General features: G+C 38.7%; 1 protein-coding gene across 2 annotated transcripts in view; it reads left to right on the top strand.

Annotated features, from left to right (window-relative positions):
* Positions 1-12441, top strand: part of ANKRD12 (ankyrin repeat domain 12) — a 63880-nt gene that overhangs the window by 50987 nt on the left and 452 nt on the right. The window contains exons 9-12 of one of the 2 annotated variants that reach the window (XR_002435032.1): positions 5769-5867; positions 7927-8070; positions 10302-10397; positions 10836-11085. Coding sequence is in view for 1 of the 2 variants with exons in the window: in XM_021386473.1 (XP_021242148.1) it covers positions 5769-5867; positions 7927-8070; positions 10302-10397; positions 10836-11021 (525 nt within the window). In the remaining variant the exon portion in view is untranslated. Of the gene's footprint in view, positions 1-5768; positions 5868-7926; positions 8071-10301; positions 10398-10835; positions 12160-12441 lie in introns of those variants that run through there. The other variant, XM_021386473.1, reaches the window with a different exon arrangement.

Here is a 12441-nt window from a genome sequence, read left to right as displayed (position 1 = left end):
ACCATCAATAATGTGGTTAAAACTAATTATTCAAAGCTTTTTTATTTGGAGAATGGTAGAAGTGCAGTGCTTTAAGATATTAAGTCTATTACTAATGTTTTAAGCAGGAGAGTGCCTGCTAGCTCTTGCAGTCTCTCATTAATGCTCACCAAAGCAGGGAATATAATATGCTGTGTCCCAGCTGTTGTAGTCCATCAATTTAAAGTGTTGTGAATTTTCCTTAATGTGAAGTTCTTTCTGTTGAAGACCATCTGTAGTTCGGGGACACTTGTTTAGTTCTAAGCTCCCTGTAGCTCTGGTGGGCATATTCCTAATGACAGCTGTGAAAGAAGCCTGTAGTTTGGAAGTCCTCTGTGCAGTATAGCACAGAATTGGCTGAAGTGCAGTTAATATCACTCTTTTCTGTGGCAGTACACCTCAAGATATGTAACAATAACTTGGTTACTGGTGGTCTCTGTTTTAAAGTCAGTGCAATCAGGGTAGCACTTGGATTGTGCTTCCTTCATTTGTTCCTGAACACACCTGTCCTTGCTGTTCTAGGTGGAGAGGAAAGAGAAGACCCAATACATTGTGCGCTGTTTTTTTTTTTTTGCTAGCCACCTTGAAGTGTTGTTACTCCTGAGAATAGAAGGTGGTTCTTTGGTTTTCATCTCATGTACCTTAACTGGTTGGGCACCCACAGTTAACCTTGTCTAGTTCTGAGGTAAAAAGAGCTTGAACCTGTTTGAATGGTTTAAGTTGATGCACTTAATAGTTGAAATAGCGTGAGATCAGATGCTTGATTACCTAAAGCAGTTGTTTGGCTGACATACAGTAGCTTGATAATGTCAGAATTCAATAGTATTTGATTGTACATTCATTACTTAGGATGTGTCAAGTTAGGGAAAAGTCTGAGTTTAGGAGGAGTAGGGAGAATATTGTAATCCCTTGATAGCAAAAATGCCTACTAAACTGAACTGTTTGTGCATATGCAGTCTCTCTCTAAGCACCCTGTTTTTGGTCTCTGTATTTCTGAATGAACTAGCTACCTGAGGTTCTGTGTAGCTTTTTCCAGTAGAGTTGAAGATTCTATTTGATTAAGCAATGAACACAAATTTAATGTATAACGTACATTTTAAAATTTGTGCTTGCTTCATTCTAGAGGTATTCATTGTTACCGTGGAAGCTCTTTCCTCTCATTTTTTCCCACTATATACACCCCCGTGTCTGCATGAGAGAGTATGTATATCCTTTAACGTTGAGTTCCCTCTGATGGGAACTGATGGATTTCTTTGAAATCAGGAAGTTTAGTGGTAAGAGAACTATGGGAGGAAAGATGTGGGTAAGATTACTGTTTTATTTGATCTGCAAGTGACCTAGGATGTATCCTTAACTTTGCTACTATGTACCAGGCCTTCTTTGGTATAAAAATCTTTCTCAGTAGGTGTTGCAGCTTTTGTAGTGCATCTTCATCGCCAGAAGCAGAGATGTATTTGTTCTTTTATAGCAGCTGCTAGCCAACTACATGCAGTTTCCAGGCTGCAACTTAACTGATCTGGCATCAAACTTCAATGGTTAATTTGAGATTGTTGAGAAATGAAGAAGTGTAGTTTATATTTTTCATTGGCCCTTCTACCCTAGTAATAAGCTCATGTCCCCATCAGAAATTACCCTAGAAGAAGGGACTGGGTATCTAAGTACTGCCTCATACCTCCTTCCTGACTCTATGACTGTGTGTAGTAGGGATTCTCTAGTTCATGAGAATAAATTTAGATGATTGTGTAATGCAATTTCTTACGTAAATTATGCACAATGGAATATTAATCATACAATCACCTGGGCCCAGCCTTGCTGCAGCAGGGCCACCCAGAGCAGGGTGCTCAGGCCCATGGCCAGGCGGCTTCTGGAGACCTCCAGGGAGGAGACCCCACAGGCTCTGGGCAGCCTGTGCCAGTGCTCCGTCACCTGCACAGCACACAAGTGCTGCCTGCTGCTCAGAGGGAACCTCCTTGTGCTCCAGTTTGTGCCCATGGCCTCTTTTGTGCTACTGGGTAACACTGGTAAGAGTGTAGCTCTGTCCTCTTTGCAGCCTCCCTTCAGGTATTGCTGAGATCTTCCTTAGCTGTTTCTTCTCCAGGCTGAATACCTCCATCTCTCTCAGCCTCTCCTCATAGCAGAGATGCTCCAGTCCTTTTATCATCGTGATGGTCCTCTGTAGGACTGTCTCCAGTATGTCCATGTCTCTCTTGAACTGGAGAACCCGGAACTGGACCCAGCACTCCAGATGTGGCCTTGCCAGTACTGCTGGCAGTACTTCCCCTGGACAGTGCAGCCCAGGACACCATTAGCCTTCTTCACAGCAAGGGCACTTTGCTGGCTCATGTTCAACTTGGTGTTCACCAGGACCTCTAGGTCCCCAGGCTGCTTTTCAGCTGGGCAGCCCCCAGCATATACTGGTGCCTGAGATTACTCCTCTCCAGGTGCAGGACTCTGCACTTCTCCTTGCTGAATTCCACGAGGTTTCTGCCAGTCCGTTTCTCCGGCCTCTCCCTTTGGATAGCAGCAGCCCCTTCTGGCATATCAGCAACCCTTGCAGTTTTGAGTCATTTGCACTCAAATGACTCTATGCATCATGTAATGTGCAACAATCAAATGACCTTTCTGTGGGGATTGTTTTTTTTTTTTGATTTTTTTTTTTCCTTAAGTGGTTCTTTAAAGATTCTCTGTTAACCTGATTTTTGCTTCACTCATAGGTAGGAAGGTAGATATTTGTTCTTAAGTTATTACAGTATCACTGTGTGAGTGTCAATAAGAAGAGAATGTGTTTAGCTCTGACACTCTGAGACTCAGAATAGTTCATGTAATGTACTGTTCTCTGCATTGAAATGTTAATGATACGCTGTTGTTTATCTGATGAACTTCAAACATCCTGTAAGTGGGAACCAGGAGATGGTGCGTTCAGGTTTGATTTTTCATTACTTTGTTTATATACTGTAATTTATGACCCCTATCACCTGAGGTTGCAGCAGTGATGGTTACATATGAATTGTGGCTTCCTTCTGCCAATGCAAATATAAGACAGTGACTTGAGGTCAATTCAAAACAGAAGGAAACATCTGAATGTCCTAAGAATAAATTTAAATCATGCTTAGCTATGGTGCTTTTGGATTGCTACATGAGTGTGTTCAGTGGGGTTCGGTTAGCTTTGTCTGTACTGCCTCCTGAGAAGAGATGCCAAGATTTCCAGCTTCCCCTGACTGTCTAACAGACGAGTTTCTCTGGCATTGCTGGAAAAACTTAAGTGATAAAACTCATGTTAGTGGTGTCATCAGATACTTACTTCCTAAATAAATGAAATGTTAAACAGTAATGTAGGCCAGTTGATTTGAACAGCAAGAGGGACGCATGAAAATAATCTTGGAAATGTTGTATGTGTGTGAATCTGAGTTAGTGCTCTTGTAACAGTCACAAATGAGAATTACAGGTTTACATTGTGAAGAGTTGGTATCATTCTTGTTGATCTGAAGGACGCAAAACATGCAAGGAACATGCAGTTTATTTTCACGTACTGGAGATGTTGCAGATATGTCTTGATCCCTAGCTATTGCCAAACGAAACTGTTCAGGAGGCTGCCTTCTAGTGCAGTGGAGCAGAGAGTTGAAAGGCTGAACACTGTTGAATTTTTCTTGGTAATTTGCTCTGGATTAGGGAACATGTGAGAAGGCAGAGATCGCTTGTCCACTCATGTTCTGTATGGAGCCTGGACCCCTTAAGAAACTTGTTCGATAACTTACTCTGGTTGTACAAGAAACTGAGGCCACTTTTTCCTTGTGGCATCCAGTTTCGTGCTCTGTTCTTGTGTTTCCAACATACGGGTTCATCTTTTCCCTACACATTCTTTGTTGACTCATTCCTAACAGTCTCTTTGACTCAGAGATCAGTGAGACTCTTATGGCTATCCTCTGTTTCACTCAAAACCTTTTACTTCACTTTCCCTTCAGGCTACAAAGGTTATTTCTTTTGTCCGGATCCAGCATTGGTTCCCAATCTGGAATTTCCAGTAGGTGGTGTCAGACTGCTGGGATTCAGTCTGCAGAGCTGGGTAGCTGAGGCTCTTCCAGTCTTTCCAAGAAAGGAGGAAAGACATACTTTTGGGGAAAATTACAGTAAACAAATTCAGTTCTGTGCTTAGTTTAGTGTTTTCGAAGACAGCGTAGGACTTACTGGAGTTGAGTGTTTATAAATTTATAGAGGCTGTAGTAATCTCTGAGGTCAGAAGAACCTTTTGTTGCTTTTTGTACTGCTAGTAGTGCTTGCAGAGAGTAGCTCTGGGGTATTTGGGGTTCAGCCTTTGTTGGAAGGCCACAGTTGCTGCAATTTAGAAGCCCTCACTGCAGGGTGGTTTCTTCTACCGCAGTTGAATCTCTAGAATTTATACTTAATTCCTGAAAGCAAGAAACAAAATTTTAGTTTTGAAACAGTCAAAGCATGGTTAATCAACATCGGGAGCTCTTCAAAGGAAATCTCAGTCAGCAAGAGCTTAACTTCATTGCATTTTGATTTACAGCTTTAGGCTGCCACCTGCTGCTTGAAACAACTTTTTGTGCCATGGATTTTAGCGATACATGCTACTGAAAAGCTGCTAATTGCTGGATTGAGTGAAACTTCAATTTTTGAGTATTGGTTAGAAAATATATCTGTTGCTGATCAGTAATGTAATAAAAGAGTTCTGGGATCTGAAAAATGCTTTCATTTTTAATAAAAGCTGTCGTGTAATAGCAGCTTCGCAGCTGCAGTGTTCTCTTACACATATTAATAGAAGTCCATACAAGTTAGCTGCCTATATAATTAAGTTCTTTCCAGTTATTTCCAGTGGTGTTAATTCTTATTTCTCTTACAAAATTACATGGCGTTTGAATTCAAAGGAAAAACAGTTGATAATGAAATTTTATGTTGTTCAGGCAATACAGATGCTTGTTAACTGTGGAATTTCTGTTTCTGGATAACTTTATAGACAGATTGCTTATGTTGCGTAAGCTGTGTGTTTCTCTATTAGCTGAAGCACTGAGTTTTCTGAAAGATAATTCACCGTTAGTAATGCTAGCTAAATAAAAGCTTGGTGTAATTATGACCACCTTGTCTTACTGTACTGAAAAAATGGGACAGCAGTGTTGTAGTGTGTCATCAACACAAAGTTTCTCGGCAAATCTAGACTGCAAAATACCTCAGACTGAACTTAAACATACTGAAATCTACGACAGCTGAGACAGGCCATTGCAGTCGATGTGGGGCTTTTGTTTGTGTGCTTCTTATACCGATGGCTTGCACAAGGGGCAAGTGGTGTAAAGCCTTACTCAATATTTTGGGAGCCAATCAATTTTCATTAAGAGAGAAGTGAAGTGTGTGTTGTGTAGTAGTTTGAAACTGGTTGGTTAGGCAGTTTTTACCTTTTTACAAAATGAGCAGCTGTGCTTTAGAAAACTGAAAGGAAGTTATATGTATCTTCTAAAGCATAGACCTTTTAAAGAATAACTGTGGTACGCTGGCAGTGACTGGATAAAAGCATTAACAGTTTGAAATGCCGTTGCAGGCAGGAGAGTTTAGTAAAGAAACCTTAAAACTTTTTGTTGCAAATGGTTTGAAGTCATATAATTAATGTAATGTACAAAACTCCTATTTTTCCCTAGAAAAAAAAGCTTTTTTTAAAATAAATGCTCAAATAATTGAAACAGCATTAAATGTATGTTAAATACATATTCACTATACTATTTATAAAACCTTTTCCATAGATTACACCTCCTCCCTCGCTGTCAGACCCACTTAAGGAACTATTTAAGCAACAGGAGGTTGTAAGGATGAAACTACGCTTACAGCACAGTATTGAAAGGGTAAGACTAAAGTATTTTTTTCCTATTATTTCTCAATCTCAGGTTTTTGTTTTTCAATGGGTAGGCTATTCTTTGCTCAACTGAACAGTGTTTTAGAACTAAACTGCTTTCTAACTGAATTTCTGAATTGGAAAAACTTGTAAATCCAAAAAAGAAAAAGGTAACAACAAATTCAGTATTATGTGGTCGTTCAAATGACTGTTAACTGAATACTTGTGTCAGTAAGACAGTGGCTCTTCCTTCTTAATTGCTCTAAGATGTGGCTCAGATTTTTCCTAGGGGCAGCAGAGTGTGGGAAGAAGGCTGTAGACTCTAGTTCTGAAGGTTAGTGTTTCAGACTTCAGAACCAAAGCATCTGAATTAAAGGAATTTAAGCAACAATAAATACTGTATCAGTAAAAGACTCATAGTTAAAATCATAGAATGGTTTGAGTGGGAAGGGGCCTTAAAGATCATCTAGTTTCAATCCCCCTGCCGTGGGAAGGAGCACCTCATAATAGACCAGGCTGCCCAAAGCCCCATTCAGCCTGGCCTTGAATGCCTCTGATGCTGGGTCATCCACAGCTTCTCTGGGCAACCTGTTCCACTGTCTTGCCACCCTAATAGTGACAAGTTTATTCCAAATACCTAACCTAAATCTACCCTTTTTCGGTTTAAAGCCATTACCTCTTGTCCTATTGCCACACTCCCTGATAAATAATCCCTCTCCTGCTCGCTTTTCCCCATAAACCACAGGAAGTCTTCAATGAGTTCTCCCCAGAACTTCTTTCCTTCAGGCTGAACAACTCCAATTCTCTCAAGTCTCTCTTCATAGGAGAGCTACTCCAGTTCTCTGGAGATGGGGCACTTTTCCTAAGTTCTAACACTAAAATGCCGTTTGTAATGTTCTGCTTCCAAATCTGTCTAAAATTATTTTAGAACACCATGTGTAAGTTTCACTGAATATGAACACTGAAATTTAGAAAATATCCCTAGTTTAAGAATATTATTTAGGTTTTCCAAGCCTTTTTCCTTGGTAGCATTGTCATATTGTGGGCCAGCCGGCTTTGGGCACAGGCAGTACCCCTCTGTCCTGTGAAATTTATGGTAAGGGTTTCCACACAGTTTACTCAGGCAACTGGCTCATTAAAACACAATGTTGTGGCTTTTTGGTTAAGTTAATTTCGATATAGTTTAACAAAACAGTTGAGGAAGGGGGTTCTACATGAAATTGCATTACAGAGTAAAGCTCCATATAAGATAACAAGCACAAAGAATGTAAACATAATTCAAATTCTGACTGAAAAAAATGAGTGACCAAGCAAAGAAAGGTGTTGCTTTTATGTTTTTTTTAATCTACCTTATTTTCTTTTGATAAAAATTAAAGCCATTATGTTGCAGAGCAATAAATACATACATAAATTCTTTTGTGTCTTACAAAACACATGCAAAGACATGTATTTATTTTGCTCAAATAGACTGTTCTTCAAATCATGTCCAATTCTATAGAACTGTGAGTCAAGTTAGGTCAAGTTGAGACATATTTTTGTAGTTCAGGAAAGAATATTTGTCCAGTTATGAGTTTATGCGGTTTCTGGATGTTGTTTTATTAGTTTAAAAAAGCAAAGCAAAAACACCACCAGCTGCAAAAAACATAGTTCTGCTTAGGGTTGCTTGGCTATTGTGACTGACTTGACAAGCAAGTAAAATTCTTCATATAGTTGAAATCTCTATCCCAGTCCTGTGCCTCACTCTTTCATCCTTCACCTTCTTCATCAGCTACAACTGACCTCACTGGCACTAAGTGGAAAATCTGGGCATGGCATTCATTCAGCAGTGGAGGGTGGGTAGGGGGGAAGTGCTTTCAGTTTTGAGGTTCAGGGAACATTTTTTTTACGTCAGTAAATTGAAATGTTGTAGTTGATTGGATGAACCGCCACTCCCTTCCCGGTCAGTCCATTTTTCACACCTCTCAAAAGTGTAAGCCTTAAAGAGAAAAGTTTAAATGCATAGATGTTTTTATGAATCAAACTGAAATGCTTAACTGTGATATATTTGATGAATTATCTTTTTCAATTAGGAAAAGCTTATTGTTTCTAATGAGCAAGAAGTCCTCCGTGTTCATTACCGAGCGGCAAGAACTCTAGCTAATCAAACACTACCATTCAGTGCCTGCACTGTTCTGCTGGATGCCGAGGTATACAATGTGCCCCTGGATGCTCAGGTAAAGAGATGCATTTCAGAATTTCCGACCAACATACCTTTCTAGTCTGACTTAAAACCAGTGTTTGGAGTGAATTCTATTCCCGTACTGAAATTGTCATTGATTTGCATGGGATTAAGATGTTGCATATTGTAGATGGTTATTTAGCTTAGGCCTCGTTTTGCCCAATGTTGTGCACCACATTAGGAGTGCAATAACAAGAGGACGCAGGTACTTACACTGGTTTTCTGTTTTGTACCCTGACTGGCTTTCTTTCATCTCCACAAATGATGTGAAAGATAAAACCAGGACTCTGTTGTTTTTCATGAAATCAAATTTAGTATACTTTTAATCTGCCTCTTTTATAGGCTACCACTCTGAAGTTTACTGTAGCCATGTCTCTAAGAGAAGAGGCTTTCATAGCAGTATTTGGTGAACAGGTTTACTAACTAAGAAGAGTAGAAACTGCCTTCAGAACCTGTTTTGATAACTGAGGAGCACGTAACACAAGGAAGAAACGTGCTATTACAGATGTAATAAACGTTTTGATTCATTGAATGGTGGGCATTTTACAAAGAAACACCTACGCGTCAGAAGTATGTGGAATTCTACTTCAGTGCTGGAACTCTTTGCATGTTAATTACAGCTTCCAGTGTTTCCTCTACCTGTGCCATTACTTTTTTTTCTGCCTTTAAAGAACCAGGCAGAACAAAGCAACTCAGTAGAAAATACCAGTTCTGTGGAGACTGGGAGACTGGTTTTTGCCCATTTAAAGCTTTGTAGTGCCAAATTTTTAAGTCATCACCTTCAAAAGAGATCTTTCTCTTTTGTTAACAAGCAAAATACCATTATTGGTTCTGAAGTTTAGCGTGACCTTAGGTGTATTTTGCCCCTTTTTGGAGGCTCTTTAGAACTTCGGGATGCATCTGAGTTCTGCAGGTACCTGCATTTTTATAGTTGTCATTTTGCAATTGATTTTGAAGAAGTTGATTTTGTGTTTGAATTCTGCAAAACAAAATGAATCTTTATGGGAGGAGAGGTTATTTTTCTTTCACCAAGTGTTGCAGCCGTTTTGGCCATTTTTATACACTAGCAGTAGTGGTAGTAAAACACCTCTCCTTACCTCTCACTACCTCTGAATTGTGTTCTGTGATGAAGAAACATTCCTGGTTTCAGTTTTCATATAGCCGGCAAAGATTTGTAAGCAAAGATCTGGTTTCTTTTGTAGGAAAATGACAGTCTCAGAATTGCTTCTGAGGGATTTCTTGGTGGTTCAAGGCTTGCCTTTATAGCTGCTGTTGCACAGACCTTAAGAACCATTCCCTGTGGCCATAGGAAGCAGAGCAGAGATGGGGGAGAGAAAGGCCCCCCTTTCTGGCGAGCAGGCTGTCAGCTGGTTCAGCCCACCAAAACACCTGCAGTTCAGGATCACAAAGCCTGTGTTGCTAGGGGCTCCTTCTCTTCTATTCAGATTTCCTTTGGGGAATATCTGAAATCTCAACCAGCTGTTTTCTAGAGACCTTAGTGTTTGCAGTTTTTTCCCTGATCTTTCCCATTTCTACAGCTAATGCATTCCTGCAGCATGCAAAAGAGGTGGCTTTCTTTTCTAAAAATGCAACAGGGTTCTATGCTAGTTAGTGATTGTTACTGAAATATTAAATGGACACGATCTGGCTATGCAGAATCTATACAGAATCTAGTTTCTCACGATGGACAAATGTGATATTCCAGACTCATTAAATAGCTTTAAAAAAACAATCTTAACAGATTTCACGGGGCAGGACAAATAAGATATGTCTGCTTGCTTTTTAAAATCCCTTTCGCAGATTTTTGTGGTTTTATTTAAGTTGCTTTTGAATACTTGTGCGGCCAGTTAACTCAGATTGCTTAAGATTTCCTTGATGAATGTTTTGCTTTGCCCTGAGGGGACATTCGTTTGATTTGTTACTGAATTTTTAAAAGAACAAGAAGAGAGAGCAATTTTGTGTAAGATTTGCCTCGCACTGATTAAGATTTTGAGGCATAAATCTTGAAGCCTCCTACTCCAATTTTAAAAATAGAGGGCAGCAAATAGCTTTAGCCTGAGGGAATCTGGGAATAACCGTTTCTAGAGAGCAGCTAGCTTAGGGAAGGGAGATCAAGACATATTGCTCACGTATACCTTGATACATTGACTTGGAGTTTATTTCTCCATCTGAAGCACTGTTTATGAAAGTGCCACAAAGTATATTTTGTTGATTTTTTTTTTCCAGGCCGATGACAGCAAGACATCAGTGAGGGATCGATTCAATGCACGACAGTTTATGTCATGGTTACAGGATGTCGATGACAAGTTTGACAAATTAAAGGTATTCTTCTTTGTCTTTCCCTGTCTTTAGGGGAAATAGGGCTTCTGATGTCACTTCAAAGGTGACAAAAGTGAACGTGAATAAATATATGAATTAACAGATCTGTATGCAGTGTCATAAGTTATTGTAGATATCCCTGTTTGTTGCAGGCGGATTGGACTAGATGACTTTTAAAGGTCTCTTCCAACTCCAACGATTCTATGATTCCATGTTTTAAAGTCAATGTGAAGGAAGGTCTGCTAATATTAAAAACAAAACAATCAAAAAACAACCTTTTTTGCTATATAATGTAATGGAATAATCTGATTGATTATTTAAATAGAGAGTTGGGGCAGTTGGTACCACCAAAGAGGCTCCTGGACATCTTTTCTGTTTTGAAGCTTGTGTTGCAGTATTTTCTCAGATATTGAAGTAACTTCTTTCTACATTCCAAAACAGACGTGCCTTTTGATGAGGCAACAGCATGAGGCAGCAGCTTTAAATGCGGTACAAAGACTGGAGTGGCAGCTTAAACTACAAGAACTTGATCCTGCTACATACAAATCCATCAGCATTTATGAAATTCAGGAATTCTACGTTCCTCTTGTTGATGTTAACGATGACTTTGAATTGACGCCAATATGACATCTAGTACCTACTGGCTCTTGCCATTGGGCAGCTAGAGACTGAGGTGCAGTGATTCACAAAGGTATTTTTCTTTTAAGACAGAACACTTCATTAATGAACACTTAATGTAGAATACTGCCTTTCTCAATAATTGAAGTATTCGGAAAAATGTTGCATGGGGTCTTGTTCACAACACAGAGATGGATGCTTAATTTGAAGTCAGTTTCCCAGAAAATACCCTTACCTGTATTTCAAAATTGCCTACGGCTTCAGGGCGTATTGCTGGCAAGGATGATGAAACATGGTGAGTTAACAGCGCTGGCAGCTGTTAATAACAAAAACAGCCACCAAAACAAAATGATACCTAAAATCTCCTCGAAAGCTTTGTATTGCGAAATTTGGGTAACAGTTGAATTCCCACAGGGGGGAAAAAAAAAAAAAGATGAAAAGCCTGTAGAAGAAAATATCAGACTTGGAGGAAAATAGTCTATTAGTCTTATTGTATTTTGTAAATTACTGTACAGTTTTTTCTTTTTGGAAAAAGATGTAATATTGTTTCCATTTTAAAATAATTTATTTTATACATATTGTGCAAATGTAAATAGTCTTGTAATTAATGTTCAAACCTGTACAAAATAGATATTTTAACTGTAAAACTGTTTTTGTCTAATGTTTTATTGGACCAAAGTTGTCGTTTTTATTAAGTGTAGTGTGTTCCTGGTTGGCAGTTCTTTTACTATGGCATGTGTTTGATTTAGCTGCTTGTTTCATCACCATAACTGTAAAAGAGTTGAAACTGAACTGTATTGCATGCTTCACAGAACCCCAAGCTCCTTGACTTCAATAACCGAAACCTGAACAACTGTAGCATTTACAAAACCATATTTCATGTTAGTCTGCTGTTGTAATGCCATATCTATGACTTACTATGCTGAAAATATTTTTGTGTAAAACAAAGACAAAGCAAACAAAGAAAAAAAAAGCAACAACTTTTTTTCTCTTATATGGTGGTCTCGTAATAGAGCCTATTTTTTCCAACGAAATGCCTTTGAATGAAAATTCTTAAATTGTATATTGTCTATTTTAATATTAATCTATGGAAGGATATGTAAATAGCTGTAAATATAATGTTTAATAAATTTTATTGGTCATGTTACTGGTTGGAATTTTTTAATATTGTAAAATTTGGTACTATAATCAAATTTCATCATTCCTGTTATAGCAAATATGTAGGGAGAATCAATTAAAAACTAAAAAATGAAAAGCTTTTGTTTTAATATTTTTGTATCCCTAGTGTTGTTGATGAGCAGTTAATTATTTATTGGCAGCAGGTTATAGATATTCATGAAAAAGATTTGTTACAGCCTAGTCCATCAATTATTCAAGAACGCCAGGGATCTGATGTCTGTGAAATTACTTTTGAAAGAAACGGGTCTTA

This window comes from Numida meleagris, chromosome 2 (assembly GCF_002078875.1).
Source record: "Numida meleagris isolate 19003 breed g44 Domestic line chromosome 2, NumMel1.0, whole genome shotgun sequence".
In the NCBI taxonomy this organism is placed as follows: domain Eukaryota; kingdom Metazoa; phylum Chordata; class Aves; order Galliformes; family Numididae; genus Numida; species Numida meleagris.
Note: the sequence above shows the minus strand (reverse complement) of the source record. Positions and strands in the feature narration are given on the sequence as shown.